General features: G+C 41.3%; 3 protein-coding genes across 3 annotated transcripts; 2 read left to right on the forward strand and 1 right to left on the reverse strand.

The window, feature by feature from the left end:
* The first annotated feature begins 1,666 nt into the window (after positions 1-1,666).
* LOC115690642 (putative F-box protein At5g55150) lies at positions 1,667-2,812 on the forward strand. The gene has a single exon (XM_030617061.1). The coding sequence runs from the start codon at positions 1,667-1,669 to the stop codon at positions 2,810-2,812; it is 1,146 nt and encodes a 381-aa protein (XP_030472921.1).
* A 2,164-nt stretch (positions 2,813-4,976) lies between these two features.
* Positions 4,977-7,925, reverse strand: LOC115690643 (pentatricopeptide repeat-containing protein At5g16860). The gene has a single exon (XM_030617062.2). It carries the CDS (start codon positions 7,821-7,823, stop codon positions 5,235-5,237), a length of 2,589 nt encoding a protein of 862 aa, XP_030472922.1. The 5' UTR covers positions 7,824-7,925; the 3' UTR covers positions 4,977-5,234.
* A 2,135-nt stretch (positions 7,926-10,060) lies between these two features.
* On the forward strand, positions 10,061-18,035 carry LOC115690644 (putative 3,4-dihydroxy-2-butanone kinase). The gene is made up of 20 exons (XM_030617063.2): positions 10,061-10,268; positions 10,428-10,501; positions 10,607-10,670; positions 11,178-11,290; positions 11,621-11,668; positions 11,761-11,832; positions 11,923-12,012; positions 12,444-12,617; positions 12,884-12,967; positions 13,273-13,328; positions 14,251-14,381; positions 14,455-14,547; positions 14,733-14,797; positions 15,543-15,686; positions 15,764-15,807; positions 16,652-16,735; positions 16,830-16,903; positions 16,974-17,086; positions 17,160-17,255; positions 17,638-18,035. The coding sequence occupies exons 1-20, from the start codon at positions 10,229-10,231 to the stop codon at positions 17,761-17,763; spliced, it is 1,785 nt and encodes a 594-aa protein (XP_030472923.1). The 5' UTR covers positions 10,061-10,228; the 3' UTR covers positions 17,764-18,035.
* The last annotated feature ends 31 nt before the right edge of the window (positions 18,036-18,066 follow it).

Below are 18,066 nucleotides of genomic sequence, written 5' to 3' on the forward strand. Positions count from 1 at the left end.
TTTGACCGTACTAAATTTTTAAGTGAAAATACCCAATTGATATTAAAATACAACCAGACTCGTGTTTGAAAACTCAAGTACATAGTTGGTATAGTCGAACGACCAACCAAGCTGCAACGCTTTGCAATGACATGAGCTGGCATTAATTTACATCCCGAATTCAATGCGTAACACAAATTGAAAGCCGCAGAAAAAAGAGAATAGTCGATAACGCAGGAGGAATGATTGTTGCAATGACAGCGGTGACATGGCATAACGACAAATAACGCCATGGTCCATCACAATCATTAGAAAAATAGGGCGCTCTTTAGTAAAACACTAGGATCCTATCGGCTCACCCTAAACTGAGTGAATGTACACCCGGATCACTTAACCGGGTGAATTCCGAATCGTCACTCGAGCCCAGGTCGACCTTGGCCCGGTTCAACCTAAACCGGCTAGATGGAACATAATATACTATTCCGTGGCCTTACCTCGGTTTCTCTGAATGGATGACATCTCATGGTGAAGCCCACACGTGTTGTCGGGGCGCTCGATTGAGATCGTCCTCGGCATCTTCCCGGAGATCGGGCTGATTCGGCTGAACAAGACCAGCTCTAGGATTCCGGAAATTTACTTCTTCTCCAAGCCCAATTGCCGAATTAGCCCTAGGTTGAAGTGGGCTTTTTTTCTCCATTTCAACTCCACAATGTAATTCCATTGCCTTGCGTACTTAACGTAGCAGCTAACGACAAAGAAACGAAACTTCTTCCTCAATTTATCTCCAAATAATTTATTTGGCCATTGGCCTACATCACTTATTTAAAGAGACGATATGAGATCTTGACTAAACAAGGAATCTACTGAATATATAAAAATAGTAATATCGAACCAAAAAAAGGAAGCAAATTATTCCTAATTATAAATATTTAGACTTAAAGATTCTCTATCCAAACAAGACAACCGTATATTTGGTAATTAATTCAATGATAGAATACTTCTATCTTTATTAATGAAGGCGCAATCTAGGACTTGCCCCATTTAGTATCCTTGCGATTGCCCTGCTTTGGCTATTAGAGTGTCGCACCCTTTTCTCTCCGAGAAAGCAAAAAGATCCTATTTGTTAACTACAGTTATTTCTCTCGTATAACTAAAAATTTCCTTAAAAAAACTAATTGTGTCTAAAACAGGCGAACTGGGCGATAAAATTTCCCTACATGAAAATCATTGGATCTCTTCTTCTTTTTTTATAAAATGCGTCAACCTATTCGATAAAATTGAATCGATTTTCTTATAAATCCAAAAGCATATTATTTCATGAAAAAAGTTAAACTCAAACGAACGTTTTCTTTTCCAACAATTTTCTCACTTTTACTCAAACCTTCAATATACATGTCCGTCTATTTTCCATTTATGATACTGGAAATCCGAGGATAATTACATTATCTGATTTTCTCTTGTGGCTCGACGATATGTATTCCTCACTTGTCTATTTTAGCAATGTATATCCGGAAAGATAGTTGCAATCTGATAAGCATAATTCAAATGAGCACTTTCTTTCCTTTTTTATTTTTTAACAGAGAATTTGGATTCCTATTTGGTACGAGTCTATCTTTTTATGAGTGGCAAATATATATAGGTATTCTACCTCTATTTGTGGAATTATCTATCATACAAACCTTTAACAATGGCAGAGAATTGGGCCGATCTCCCCCAAGAGCTGCTAGAAACGTGCTCAAGACAACTCCTTCTAGATGACTGGTTTGCGTTCCGATCCGTGTGCTCGACGTGGCGTGCCGCCGCATTCGAAGAGAGGGTCGACGTGCCGTGGTTGATGCTCGCGGATGACGAGAGGACCGAGACCGAGCACGCCGAGCTCTACAGCCTCTTCAGTTTGCGAACTCACAAAGTCGCATTGCCGGAAGTGAAGGGGACGAGGCGCTTCTCTTCGCGGGGTTGGATCTTGACCGTAGGCACGGACTTGGAAGTCCGCATGCTGAAACCCTTGTCGCGCAGCGGCGCCGTCGCCGCCGGTCGCGACATCGTCAAGCTCCCTAGGTTGGACGAACTCCCCGGCTGGGACCCCGAATCATATATACCAGGACGCGCGTATGCGGATTTCGTCGACAAATTTGTCTTGTCCGCAAGCCCCGCTTCGTCTCCAGACTATATGGTGATGGTCCTTTACTCGCCCTATGGAAAGTTAGGCATATGGAAACCAGGCAACGAGGAGTGGAAAAAGTTGACTCGCCCGGGCAATGCTGTTCTTGACGTCATACATTATAAAGGGCAATTCCTTGCGGTTAACACCCCAGGTGATATATTCGCGTGCGATGTGGATGGACCAGATCCGACAGCTCAATACATTCTGAAGAAGCCCCCGGAAATTCGCGAGGATGGGTTCATGCAGCTATATTTGGTGGAATCGGAGGGGCGTCTGTTGCTGGTCTCGCGTTTGGGACAACAAGGTGGCAGCGATGACGATGACGATGAAGAACTTAACGGTGAAGATTGTAAAACCAACGAATTCCAGGTTTTCGCCGTCGATTTAGAGGCTAGAAAGTGGACCAAGCTCGAGAGCTTGGGGAACGCGTCCCTCTTCGTCGGTTTTAACTCTTCCTTTTCGGTACAAGTCGATGAGAACCAACATGCCATCGAGCCAAACTGTATTTACTTCACCGATGATTGCCCTCTTATGTATATCTTTACTAAGGATGGCGGAGGTAAGGACATGGGAATATACCACATGGAAGATGGAAGAATTGGTTCTTTTTATGATGGAATATCTCGTCATCCTATTTCTCCGCCTATATGGATTGAACCGAGTTCTTGACGCTGCAATTTGTCTTCAAGTAGGATTACTAGACATTCAGATCTTTTGTGGTAAGATTTGCTTATTTTATGTCGCTATAGGTACTCGTCTTTTAAGTTGATCATGGGAATGTAAATATTTTTTTCAATGATGTGTGGAATGTGTTGCTTTTGGGGATTGCACATAGTCCGTAGAGATTGTTCTTCTTGACATGCTTTGTGCCTGTGTCGACTAGATTGTAAAAATGTTATACGAATTATAATTGAGTCATGTGATAAAGTTTATTACTCCGGTTTGGAGTACTCCACTCGAGTTTTGACTTCTCGAGCTCGAGTAGGTCAATTTCGAGCTCGATCGGCATGACTTTGTCAATATATATATTTTGACTTTGCCACGATATTTATCAAGTTAAATTAGATTAGACATGCAACAAACTAAGAACTAGTGCAAGTGGGAGACAATACAGTAATCGGGCCGGAATTCGATCAATTAAATTGTATCCGGAATTCGTCACAAACATTTGTTGTTCCTTAGCCAATATTCTCTTTTGTAACCTTCCACATGCTCAGATAATTGATATATAATAGTTTACAAGCTTAGACAATATATTACTCTATCTGCTTATGAAGCATAGGATTACTTGGATAAATGTTCGCAGCCTCCTCTTTTCGGTAGCATGCCATGATCAATACGGCCAATGTCTTGATGATACCGAAAGGCTAACACTCTCCTTTCTGCTACCGAAGCCAATGACAGAGTGCTGATTTGAAAGAAAATATGAAGATTGTTCATAACATACTGCATACTTATCGATGATAAGTTTATTTCGTTTTATGAATTTATGAAGTACCTCGTTAAGTTCAAAGACTTAATGAACAGCGAGACAAAGCTTAATGAGCGGGCTTATCTTTATGTGTTAATACGAACAAGTTCATTGATGGTCCCAATAGCAGAAAAAGAGAAAAAAAAAATAGTGGATATCGGAAAATGAAAAAAGAAATTACTAAACCTGTACCGATTTCCTCTGCAACCGAACCATTAAACTCCTCTATGCCTCTATGCCTCTTCCGTTGTTCCCTGTCCGTCCGACAATCATGGCGATCGTTTTGATCCGAAGCGACATCCAGCCACGGTAAAAGGACACGCAATCAATGAACCCTAAGCCCGATGCCTACCGAAAATTTTACGAGCAAGCTAGCTATGCAAAATTAGATTCAAAATCGCATCAAGCTACTCGCATATAGTTTGGATTCAACTCGATAACTGCTGGAAGTCAAGTTGCTCAATTTCAAGTCGAGAGGTCGAGCTATTCGAGTATATTGTCGAGTTGAGCTCGAGCTCATCAATACTTAGCTTGCACATCTAATCGAGCCTTCATCATATTCGTTGTGCAATACAGAAGAAAACACTTAAAATCACATGAGGTTTGAAATTATAAAATTCGAGCTCGAGTTTTACTCATGAATGATGTACAATAACACATACTCGTACAGTTACAAAGCTAAGTAGAAGAACATTTTGCGCTTTTTAGCTTTGAAGCTCAACAATACTTAGCTATTCCCATTTTGCGCTTTTTAGCTTGAAGCTACTCTTACTTCTTCTGTTCAAGATTCAAAAGTCCATGGCATTAGCATTGCAAGTATACTGCTCCAAACACATTTCACCGCTTAGAGATCTGACGACGGGTTTCACATGGACCGACTGGCCACATCCTCCCGTGGGGTTCTTCTATCACTCCGCTACTCTTCTTCGCGAGTCACGTCTCCCTAACAATAGACTTGATGAGATAAACGCTCATGTCTTATGCACTGCATTGACGGCAATCGGCTATATCAACATAATTTCGAGAAGAACAACAAATTCTTCCCACTGCGACACGAGTATTATGTACAATAACACATACTCATATAGTTACATAGCTAAGTAGATGACAACAGTATGCCTTCTGAATCTGCTGTCAGTTGAATCTATTCTTGATTCAACCTTCCTAACTGACAAAGATGACATTCAGAGACTTTCCCCTTACTATCGTGCTGTTAAATCGGCACTTTCATTAGTACCTCTATAGAATGAAAGAACATGTTGGCTACATCTTACTGTCCTACTTTACAGCGAACTTATATGGTCCTTGGATATCAAAAACAAGATGTAAAAGCAACATTTACTTTCTGCTGTCACTACAAAATGAATGTGAATGGTTACTACAAATATCAGAAATGAAATGTTTCAAGATAATGTCCTCCAGATAATGCAATAAAAGACAATGAAGCCGAGGTACCTCCAGTTCATCCTCTTCCTTGTTTGACCTCTCTATGATCTGACCTTTAATGTCCATCTCATAAATGGAATTCTATCTTGTTACAACATACAAAATTTATGGATATTCTTTTTTATGGAAAGAATTGTCTATCCGACAAAACAGTGGATAATTTACCAACCAAAGTCACCAGTAGCCTTTGCAGGAGCAAGACCCTTTCTTGAAATGATGGAAGCGACTTGAATCTCTCAATATGATCTCGTGCTCAATTATCATAGATATGTATGTCATGGCACTGTGGCAATCTCCGCAGACACGTAAATTCTTGGTTATCCGGATCGGCGCACCAGGAGCCGTTGTTAGGATGCCATAAGCAAGAGCAAGCTTCTCGCTGTGCTCAGAGAGCAAGTCACCTTTTTCCTCATCATCCACATCATGTAGTGCAAAGCTCGTCTGTGGAACATAACCAAGAGCTTTGATTCGTAAGATCAAGTCCATGAGAACTTCATAAATTTGTTGCGATTGTGGATGAGTCCTGTCTCCCACGTAGAATGTGGCAGTACCCTTCATTCCTTGTACCCAGCTACAACCAGGTCTCTTCCTGATTCCAGTAGATTTCATTAGAGACCTGACCCTAGCCACATCTTTCCAACGCCTAGCATTTGCATATATGTTAGAAAGCAATGTATAGGATCCGTCATTCTCTGACTCTAGCTCTAACAATTTATTAGCAGCATATTCCCCAAATTCAACATTTCCGTGTAACCTAGAAGCGCTGAGCAGTGCAACCCATACAATGGGGGTAGGTTGCATAGGCATTCTTTTGACGAGCTTCATGGCTTCACCCAATCGACCAGCCCGTCCTAAGAGGTCAACCATGCAAGCATAATGTTCTACTCCAGGGACAACACCATAATCTCTGCCCATGTTTTCAAAATATTCAATGCCTTGATCTATCAGTCCAGCATGGCTACAAGCATAAAGGACAACTATGAAGGTGACCGCATCAGGCACCAAGCCCGCTTTCTTCATCTCATTGAAAACCCAGAGAGCTTCATCACCACGTCCGTGCATTCCGTAACCAGTCATCAGAGATGTCCATGAAATGGTGTTCCTGTGCTGCATGTGGTCAAACACTACTCTACCCGCATCAATATCTCCAGATTTGGTGTACATATCTATTAGGCAATTCTCAACATGAACCATCACAGAATCGTATTGATTTCGCAATATGTAAGCATGTATTTGTGTACCAAACCTCAAGGCAGCCAAACGAGCACAGGCCATTAAGCCACATGATATGGTGAAAGCGTTTGGCTTTATGAGGCTTGCTTGATTCACCATCTCAGAGAACAACTTCAAAGCATCATTTGCTTCCCCCTGCTGAGCGTATCCGCCAATCATCACAGTCCACGTTACCACATTCCTATGTTCTGGTGCTATCAAGTCAAACATGGCGCGGGCAACTCCAGCAGATCCGCACTTGGCATACATGTCAATCAAAGCATTAATAACCATTAAATCATCCCCCGGATCATTGTCTAGCTTATTCAGAACGCACTTGATGGCATAACAATGAGTCTCCTTCCCTTGAAGCAGTGCTCCTGTAGAAGCACAACCTGAGAGAAGAGAAACGAGAGTAACAATGTTGGGCTCTGACCCACTAAGGCCCATCCTCCTGAAGACATCAAGAGCCTCATTACCATGCCCCCTCTGGGCATACCCTGCAATCACAGCACTCCATGTCACCACATTCAACTCTATCTTATCACCCTCCATCATCTCAAAAAGACTCAAAGCCTCATCAAATCTGCCAACCTGTGAGTATCCAGTGACCATGGCATTCCACGAGACCAGATCCTTAACCTCCATTTGCTTAAAGACCTTGCTCGCTTCATCCAACATCCCACACTTGGCATACATATCCAACACAGCATTACCCACATAAACATCCTCAGACAACCCTCTACGAAGCGCAAAAGCATGTACCTGCTTTCCTTGCACCAGCGCCCCAAGCGAAGCACAAGCAGGGAGGACATTCACAAGGCTAACCGCATCGGGGACCTGGCCACTATCCCAGGTCATCCGATCAAACAATTTGAGCGCATTCCTACAATCCCCCGCCTGAGCATAAGCAGCCATAATCGAATTCCAAGAGACAACATCACCAATCCCTCTATCGGACAATTCATCGAACACCTTCCGCGCATCGTCCAACGCGCCGCACCGCCCGTACATTGCCACCACCGCATTGCACACGAACACATTACCCTCGAACCCATCAGCACAGACGACCGCATGGACCGAAGCGCCTCGACGGAACGACGGGAGCTCGCCGCAGGCCTTGAGAACGAAGGGAAACGTGTAGTGATCGGGCCTCCAGCCGAGCCTCTGCATCCTCCGGAAATAACCAAGGACGTCGTCGAGAAAGCCCAGGCGGACGCTCCGCCGGATGAGCACGTTCCACCAGTAGACCGAGTACGAGCAAGGCACGGCCCGCTCGAGCAGGGAGAGGGCGTGAGCCGGGGCGTCGCAGGCGATGTAGGAGCCGACGACGCGGGCGGCGAGGTGGGTCAGGCCCTGGACGAGGGTCTGCTGGTGGAGGAGCTTGGCTCGGCGCAGAGAGGCGCATTGCTGCAACGACGCGGTCGTGACGGCAGGGGGAGCGGAGGAGGGCGGTGTGGAGGAGAACCAGAAGGCCGTGCGGGCGTGCGGAGAGGGACGTCGGAGGAGTCGCTTTCGGTCTTGGTGGAGGAGTATCGACCGGTGCAGCATCCGACTAGGCTGCGAAGTGTCGTTGGGCGTCCATGATCATCGATCCATTCCGGTACTACAAATAGCCAAGAGCCCCCACGAGGCTACTGTTAATCAAGGTTTTTACGACATACCACGATACTTTTTAAGGTTATATACCTGAAGTGTGAAACTCGTGGTTGGAGAAGAAATTATCTAGTTGTGTTGAAACCCAAAAAAACGAGTTCCTTTTTCTTATAATCGATGAGGAATGGAGCGATGAGCAAGATTTAAATTGGGAAAATGATATAAATAGACATTGAACTTTGACCCGAGGTGTAATGCGATCCCTTAATTAAAAATTTATTCACTATTATCCCTGAACTTTAACCTGATGTGCAATATCGTCCCTGAAATGTTCGATGGACTAAATTGAACATATACCAAAAGTTCAGGATCTACATTGAACAATTTAAAAGTTCATGGATAACGTTGCATAATAGTCTAAAGTTTAGGGACTATATTGACAATTTTTAAGTTTGGAGACCACATTGCACATTAGGCCAAAGTTTAGTGACTATTTGTATTATCATCCCTTTTTCTTATTATCGATGAGGAATGGAGCAATGGACAAGATTTAAATTGGGAAAATGACGTAAATGGTCTTTGAACTCTGGTTCAATGTGCAATGTGGTAACTGAACTTTGAATTTGTTCAATATGGTTCATGAATTTTAGCCCAATGTGCAATGACGTCCACGAACTTTTAAATTTTTCAATACGGTCCATGAATCTTCGGTACATGTTCAGTTTAGTCCATAGACAATATGAAAATATTCAATGTTGTTTCTGAACTTAAATTAATGGAAAGATAACATTGAACATTTTCATGCAGTTCATGGATAAAATTGAACATGTACCGAAAATTCAAGGATTACATTAAACAAATTAAAAGTTTAGGGCACATTGCACAATAGAATAAAGTTGAAGTACCACATTGAATAAATTCAAAGTTTAATAAATCACGCTACACATTAAGCTAAACTTTATGGATTATTTGTGTCACTATCTCATTTAAATTTGGTCGGAATGTAAGTCACCGATCGACGTGAAGGAAAATTAAAGCAGAGTGTGAAAGCTATCTGTGAGAACTTGATTGATAAAGCCATCGACAGTGAGCAATCTTGAATTTGGGCTAAGTTTTGAGATACTGCAATTAATGAAAAGAGGCTTACCGACATATCGATTGAGGACAATAATAATGAAATTGATGCGAGCGCACGCGGTTATGCCATTATTTTGGGATTTATAACTTAGTATACACAATCATCACTGGATAATAGGAGATATTGTTGACCCATCTATTTATGTATTTACCAATTTATCGTAGCACGTAGTTTTTTCTTCCCTTTTGAAATCCTCATACAATTATCTTCTAAAACAATATCCCTTATGCAAAACACTCGAGTAATTGTCCGTTCCTAACAAATGAGTAATTGTTTGTTAATCGAGTCTTAGTGTACATGTTATCGCCCTAATTAATTTACGATCTAGTTTTCCCTAAATGACCAATTAGACAAATTGGATCGACTCTCAACCGACGAGATCAAAACGTCACTTGGAGACTTGTTAGCGGAATTGATGACAACCATGGGGATAATTATGGGGTTTAATCCCATTCAATAGATTTTCCGACTGTTTCTCTTGTCTCTCTTATTTCTTTTTCGTCTTTTTTTTGGAAATAATGATATAAACAGTCTCTCAATTTTGGTACAATGTGCAATGTAACTTTTGAACTTTTAATTTATTCAATGTAGTCCCCAAACTTTAGCTTAATATTCAATATGATCCCTGAACTTTTGGTATATGTTCATTGTACTATATTGAACATTTTCATATAATTTATGGACTAAATCGAACATGTATAAAAAATTTAAGATAAAGTTCATGTAGTACATTGAACAAATTAAAAATTCAGGACCATATTGTGTATTAAGTCAAAGTTCAGAGGCTCTTCGTGACATTTTCCTAAAATTCTCATTCAGGTGGTTTTCGGTTTCGAGCTGTTGTCCGAATTTTCCATAAATAAATAAAATTTTAAAAAAACTTATCCAAAAACTATAAAGCATTAAAAAAAAAAGAAATGAGAAAAAACGAAACACTTCTTCTTTTCGGACAAGCTGCCGATTCAAGTCGTCTACTCCGGGAGAGAGAGAGAGCTCTCTCTCTCTCTCTCTCTCTCTCTCCTCGTATAAAAGGGCGACCCACCCACCTAATTCCAACCACTCTCTAAATTCCCTCCTCCTCCTTTCTCTCTCTCTCTCTCTCTCTCTCTCTCGCTTTCGCTTTCTGTCGCTGCTCGAGCTCGCGTAGCGCAGGTGCTCCTGTTGCCTGCCTCCCTACCTCCCTACCTACTGTGCTAGGGTTTAACCATCGCGGCCTCCTCCCATGGCGTTCCAGGGGAAGAAGCTCATCAACGATCCCAACAGTGAGCATCCCTCGTCTCTCTCTCTCCCCCCCCCCCCCTCCTCCATGCGATCGCACCGCGCTGCGTGCGGGCGCGATCATCTTGCGTGCTCTGTTCGTTTCCGTTTCCGTGGCCGCGATTTTCTGAGCTCCGTTCGCTTCTCTCTCTCGACGCTTGCAGACGTGGTGACCGAGTACATCGAAGGACTCGTCGAAACTTATCCTGGATTGCAGTATCTCGACGGGTTTCCCGAGGTGCTGCGTCGTTAACCCCTGTGCCTTTTGTTTTTTCTTTTTTTTTTGGGGTTTTGAATTGGACTTGTGATTTGATTCCGAGGCTGTCGGTCTCATCGGTTTCAGGTGAAGGTTGTGCTGCGAGCTGATGTGTCGAGCGAAACGCATGATAAAGTCGCTGTGATCTCTGGTCTGTTTCCAGTAACTTTCTTCATGCATTGTTGATTTTTCTCTGTAGTTGTGGACTGCGTTGCTTTTGCACGTAGGATTCTTATGGTTTTGGACTTGCCGGTTATGACTGTGAGCACTAAGCGATGGCGTCGGTTTGTATGGTTTGGATGGTTAGATCAGGTTATTGTGTTGAATTGTATAGACATAGGTATGTATATATATAGTTATATGCATTTTGTTCAGCCATTGGAAAGGAGAACCGTTGATGCCTTCAGTTTAGTTATAAATTGATGCGGTCTGGACATGCAGAGGTGCATTGTAATCTCTCTTGTAATAGCTCAACATTTTATTTGCTAAACTACCATTTCTACTCCTTCAAGCCTTGCACTGCCTTAGAGTGAAGAGTTTGGCTAGTTTTCATTATTGGGGCTGAGCTGATCAAGTCTAAATTTTCTATACAATTGAATCACTTTGTTTTTGACCGGTGTTATCTAGCTGTTGTAATGTGATACATTGTAATCTATAGGAGGTGGAAGCGGGCATGAACCTGCACAAGCTGGTTATGTTGGGGAAGGGATGCTTACAGCAGCCATATGCGGAGATGTTTTTGCATCTCCTCCTGCTGATTCAATTCTAGCTGTATGTTTTTCTCCTCCTTTTTCTTGGCTTTTTTTTTTGCTCCTGATTGTGCAATTCTACCATAGATAAATTGTGTACAGAGGAATTTTCACAGGGAGCTTCCTGTCATTAGGCAGGACTCCGAAGCAGTAAGTGAGGGGCATGTCAGAAGTGTATGGGTTGAAATTTATTTTGAATATTCTGTTGTTTATCCCCTGTTCTTTGCTTTATCTGCAAGGACCTTCAATGGAATACATATCTTCGATGAGTTAGCATATATTCCACTTTGTCCCTTATTACAGATATTTCTGCCTCAAGGGTTTTATACAGTTTAACATAATTCAATTACAGGGCATCCGAGCCGTAACTGGTCCCATGGGATGCCTTCTTATTGTCACGGTAATTTAATTAGCCAGTACTAAAATGAGAGTGACTATATAGTTCTTTTAACAGAGAAGAATCACACTTGTATATCTCATGGGACTGGACAGAATTACACTGGTGATCGTTTAAACTTCGGTTTGGCTGCTGAGCAAGCTAAAGCTGAAGGTTATAAAGTGGAGGTGTGATTTTAGTTACTCTAACTATTACTTTGAAATTTGATAGCTCAGAGGGTGTGCTGAACCTTTTAGACTGATCTTGTTATCTTGTAGACTGTGATTGTTGGAGATGATTGTGCTTTACCTCCTCGGCGAGGCATAATAGGACGGAGAGGTTTGGTTGGGACGATCCTTGTGAATAAGGTAGTGTCTGGCCTGTGGCCCTCTTCTTCTCTTTCTTTACTCACTTGTTTGCACACCATTGGGTGAAGAAGTGCAGGTTGTCGCATGAGAGAGTGAGCAGAGAGCATTTCTTTTGTTCATTCCTCTAGTCTAGAGTACAGGAGAGTTTTCTGTTTATTCCTCTTTTTTCCTGATTGCATTTTTGCGAGTAAAGTAAGTTGAACATTAGTAGGTCAAATATTTTCTTTAATGTCACAGCAATTTTCTGTTAAGAGGTTTTACCTTCTTGTAAGCTGTCGATATTTTGTAAGATAATTTTCTCCCTTTTTTGTGCAAGTCCACCGTCTCAATAAAATTGACTGGGAACTAATCAAAAATTTCTGCGGTCACTTTTTACTTGTTGGATGTAAAATTTGAGAGTACTTAATTTGTAAGATATGTTCTCTACATAGGTTGCTGGAGCAGCCGCCGCCGCTGGTCTGTCTCTTGCTGATGTTGCTGCAGAAGCTAAACGTGCATCTGAAGTGATTGGAACAATGGGCGTTGCATTATCAGTTTGCACACTTCCAGGTTTGGTTACATCAGATCGTTTGGGCCCAGAAAAGATCGAACTTGGTCTGGGGATTGTAAGTAATATAATGCCAATCTTAATGCATATGGCTTTGCCACCGCTCCTGCATTATATTAATGGTGTAATATTTCACTGCTTCTGATTCTTCAAATTAACAGACTTCCAAATGAATATTTTACAAGTGTATTGCTTATGGTGCTCTTTTGCCCGTTTGAGGCTTGTATAGTCACTAGTCTTCACTTTCATCAGAATTTTCATGAGATCCCCCTTTTTTTTTTTTGCAATTATTATTCCTAATTAGTAAACATATACTTGTTCCAGCATGGAGAACCGGGCGCTGCTGTGGCTGACCTTCAGCCAGTGGATGTTATAATTTCTCATGTCCTTCAGCAGATATTATCTACGGTATGTCCTGATCCTTGGCAGATCACGATTACTGTTGGTAGTTCTTTCTATTCTGAATTTCTTCACAGATTAAGTTGTTTCTCCACGTAATGCATTCATAAACACAATGTTTATTTGTTCTTTCCTACCTTGAATTCCTGGGAGAATTATTATATTAGAGATCTAGTGTTTGATGCTAAAAAGAAGATCTAGCTTTTCAACCTAGCATTCAGTAACTATTTTGACTCCGATGTATTAATGGACATATATTGCTCGTGTGCAGCATGTTGTGGTAGAAAGCTTATGGCTGCTTGACATATTTGCAGGAAACTGGCTATGTTCCTATCACACGAGGTAATAGAGTGGTACTCATGGTCAATGGGTAAGTCCAGGAATCTCTTTTCTTCTGTGACTTCTATTGAATCTATTGTGGATTGATACAAGATAGAAGACCAATTAGACAGGATGTCAACTTTAGATGGCAGCTTATGTGAAAAGTTGCGGATACGGATACTGATATGTGTTGATGATGAGAAATTGTTAAGGAGATAGGGCATTGTCTTCTGAGTTGTAGAGAATGATAAAACAAAATGTTGTTTCTGTTGCTTTGGACCAATTTCTGAGGATAATGAAACTTTTTTATGCTGTGAAGCTGGGATAAAAGGTGCTACTTCTAGTGAACCCAGTTACTTAAGAAAAATTCTGGGGAAAATCTTGAACCTGGCTAGGGGATATTTTTCCGTTCATCAAGGTAGGTTGATGTTAGACTAATGTGACTTCTACCTCTTGTTGATGCTTTAGGATGTAGTACAAGTAATGCGATGTTACCTGAAGGCAGAGTTTATATCCTCAAATGTGTATTTTATTGAAGAGTTTGGACTTGGCAGTTATATTGGAAATTTGGCACACATTAAGAACTAGAAAGAGCAGTACATTTGGTGCATTTTATCTGTGGTTATCTTTATGAAGTTTTATGAGAGAGAAAACTGGGACAGTATGCCATAAATTGTGTCTTAATCGGTGAACCTAACCGAACTAGATACTACCCTAGAGGTAAAGTACTTAGGGATCTCTGAATGTAAGTGCTTAGTGACAAATGAGGGATGGGGCAGGAATCGAGGGATGGAGATCGCGCCCTAAAGCAGTTTCTGTATGCTAGTAACTTTTGAAGTAAACCTGATTCATCTGCTCGATCTTCAACAATAGATGTGATTATAAGTCGCTCCGTATTGATCTTTAGCCCCAAGAGGTACTCCTTTTCCACGATGAAAGGTCCAACTTTACTTGTATCATAAACCATGCAGGTTAGGTGCTACCCCTGTGATGGAGTTAATGATTGCTGCGGGAAAAGCAGTTCCTAAGCTGCAGCTGGAACATGGATTGGCTGTTGATAGAGTTTATACGGGATCTTTTATGACTTCTCTTGATATGGCAGGTTAGTGTTTTGGTATTGTGACAAGAAGTTTCTTCTCAGCTATGCACGGTTTATTATCGTCTCCTTTTATCAGGTTTCTCCATCACAATCATGAAATCTGATGAATCAATTCTTCAACGTCTGGATGCTGCTACTAAGGCTCCCTATTGGCCTGTTGCTGTTGATGGTCAGTATTGATATCAGAACTATCTTGAATATTGTGTTACACAGTTTAAATTGTTTGGCTGATATATTTGGTTGATGGTTTATATGCTACAATGCCTGGATAAATCCATGTCCGTTATTGCATGTGTATTTTGGAGTTTCAAGTGAAGCATCTGAAATCATATCAACTACTTACTTTACTTCCAGGCAATCGCCCTCCTGCAAAAATTCCTATCCCGATGCCATTGTCTCGTTCGGCAAAGAGTGATGAGGTGTGTGCAAAGCATCATCTTCTGCATTCTTTTGTATAACATACACACAGAACTTTCTAAGTTAATTGTCTATTTAGTTAGGAAAATTTTCATGACTTGTGTCCATGCATGAAGTACTTTCATTACTGGGGTTACATATTGAAATTCTAGGAGAGCCTTTGGGGCCTTTCCGACTTTAGATCCTTAGTCAGCGTGCTCCACTTCTTGGAAACTTAAACTTGCCTTTAGATAAGGCTGGATAAATGTCTAGACCAGTTTCTCCTTGCTTTGAGTACAAGATTAACTGAGGTTAGGTGGCTTAAAGTTTTAATAAGATCCTGTTAATGAAGAAAATACAGAAGATGACTGCCACAATCACAGGCTTTTACAAGTTACAGTTCCTCATAGCTTTATTGGGATTGCGAAGAGATACATTGGTCTGTGGAATTAGTAGAATATAATTATTGTCTAACGGAAAGCTTAAACAAAAGCAAATAAAGAACCTTGGAATCAAAACTTGAGAGACTATAATGATAGATGGATGCAGTGGCCTACAAAGATTATCTAGCTGCTTGTCCTATTTGATTGGTTGTGCTTATTTTGTAAAGACATATGGGCAGAACAATCCCAAATCCATGACATTTAAGGCTATAGAACATAGTCATATGTTCTGTGTCTGCTATTAATTTACACTGATTTTTGTTGCATGTGACTTGGTTAGCATAAAATTTTAACCTGACTTTATGTGGTTGATTAATATTTGTAGTCATTGCGTCGGCCGCTAAAGTTAACTCAGCAAGGCTATCTTCTTGAAATGGCTGTGGAATCAGCATCAAATGCAATTATTGGGTTGACCGACGATTTGAATGATTGGGATGCCAAAGTAGGCGATGGTGACTGTGGATCAACTGTAAGTTCCTTTCCTACTCTCCATTTGTTGCTTTATTCTTCCTCACGTGGGTCACATATGTTATTCATCCTTTATAGATGTATAAAGGCGCAACAGCTATCCTGGATGATATGAAAAAGCAGTGAGTTTTCTCTATTAGTCTATGGCCTAGCTTACTGCATAATTTCGATGCTGTCATTTGAGGAGACTTTGTCAAGGAAATAAAAATTGACCTGTGTGTTATTGTTGCTGCCAAACCTAGCATCTTATGTGCTCAGATGATAAGATAACCTCATGATGGCCATCTTATGTTGGACAGGTTCTTGCTGTCAGCTATATCTTAATCTCATTTCTCCATCTCCTTTTATAAGCTTTTGCCATGCATTGCTAGGTTGGGGGATTTATGTGCATGTGACAGAGAGACTTACTATATAAATTTTTAGATGGCATACGTCTGCTTCACTAAACTCTTGCTGGTATGTTGAGACATATACATAAATGGCTCAGTTCCTGGGGGGGTTTCCAAACATACCCTTTTTTATTGCAGTTGTATGTCAACGTTGACTTAGGGGAAGTTTTCTAGTACATGTCATCTTTCTCCATTTGCTACCTTGATTCCTGGTGCTATATGAAGAATTCTTCTTTTTCCTGCAATGTAGCTTTTAATTTGGATTACATTTGTTCTGTGCGACACATCTCTGTTGTTCTGTTCCTTTTCTTTCTTCATTGATTTATGAAGACCCCATATACACCTCCTTTCTTTTGTCATCATCAATATTTCTGCAATGGTTAGATTATCTACCTGACCTTGTCATTTTTTGTTTATTAGAGAAAATTCTAGCTCAAAATTGTAATTTGATTGGTTTCTTCTGTGATTATGTGCAGCTGTTTGCACAGATCTGTGCATTGTTTTTTCTTGCTATTGTCTTTCTCAAAACCATGTATTGATTTTTTCCTGATTTGATACATATAATTCTGTTTGGCAGTTTTCCACTAAATGATGCTGCAGAAACTATAGGCGAAATCGGTTCATCGATCAGGAGAGTCATGGGGGGTACCAGTGGGATAATGTACTATTAAATAATTTTTCTTTGTCATCTTTGGTTTCTTCTTCTCAGTCACATATCTTTACCTTCTCTGTTTTTATTCTTTCAAATTGGGCAGATATGTCATAATGTGCAAGGCAGCATCTGCACGCTTGAAAGCATACAGCCTGGCAGATATTACAGCAAAACGATGTGAGATGACGCTATGATGCCATATTATTCGATTGTGATGGCATCACTGAGCAAGTCTTTTGGTGTATAGGGGCCGAAGCACTTGAAGCTGCCATCACTGCAGTCAGTAAATACGGCGGTGCTAGTGCTGGTTATCGCACGCTATTAGATGCCCTTATCCCGGCAGCTGAAGTTCTCAAAGAGGTACTTATCATCTTTTATAGTTGGAGGTGGTTGCGTGGCTTGAAATGTGATATTGACTTGTTTGTCTTATCAGAGGTTAGATGCTGGGGATGACCCGGTCACAGCTTTTGTGCTCTCATCAGAAGCAGCGGTGGCTGGAGCCGAGTCAACCAAGCACATGCAGGCTCAGGTGACCTTCTATGATGCTCGTAGAACCTCCTTATTTCATTTGAATTTGAAACAAAGAACGAACTCATAATGAGATATATGGAGTGAGGATTTTTCCAGTGCAAATGCTTTTCATGCAAAAGGTAAAAGAGACAGGATTGTGGAAATCTCGACAATGTGACAACTCTCCCAGTCTTGTTCATTTCCGGTTAATTGTTAAAAATCGACTTCTGAAACTTAGAAGTCGGAAAGGAACTCAACTTTCCCATCCATCAGAATCGAAGTTAACTGACGAGTAAATCTAGTTACCAAGATCGATCTAACAGGAAGCCTGTAACAGATTACTTCTCCTTGCTTGTGATACAATACACATACGGAACATCATGCGCACAAATTCTTTGCAGGCTGGTCGTTCAAGCTATGTCTCCGAAGATCTCCTTGCATCTGCCCCAGACCCCGGAGCTATGGCCGCAGCTTACTGGTATAGAGCAGCGGCCTTAGCCGTGAAGGACAACTATAAAGTCGTGTGAGGCCATGTCGGACAAAGCCGCTATACATTCATCCTTCCTTTTGCTGCAAGTTAGCCGAGTAAAACTTTTTGTCCCGTGACTTTTGACCATTTTGCTTTCCGCTTATGCATTCCATGCGTAAAGCCGAGAGAGTGAGTTTTTCCCCCATTCTTCAAACTCTCCACCTGATTGACTGTAAAGTTGAGATGCGGAGAAGAGATAAACATACTTCACAATCCGAGTCTATTGCCAGAAGTTTCGCGGGGTTGAATTTTTCCCCCCTTGTTTCTGTTTCTCTTGGACTTGTCCAATAGATGTGTCGCG

This window comes from Syzygium oleosum, unplaced genomic scaffold, assembly GCF_021117445.2.
Source record: "Syzygium oleosum isolate NSW1041296 unplaced genomic scaffold, Sole_v2.1 Sole_v2.01, whole genome shotgun sequence".
NCBI classification, from domain to species: domain Eukaryota; kingdom Viridiplantae; phylum Streptophyta; class Magnoliopsida; order Myrtales; family Myrtaceae; genus Syzygium; species Syzygium oleosum.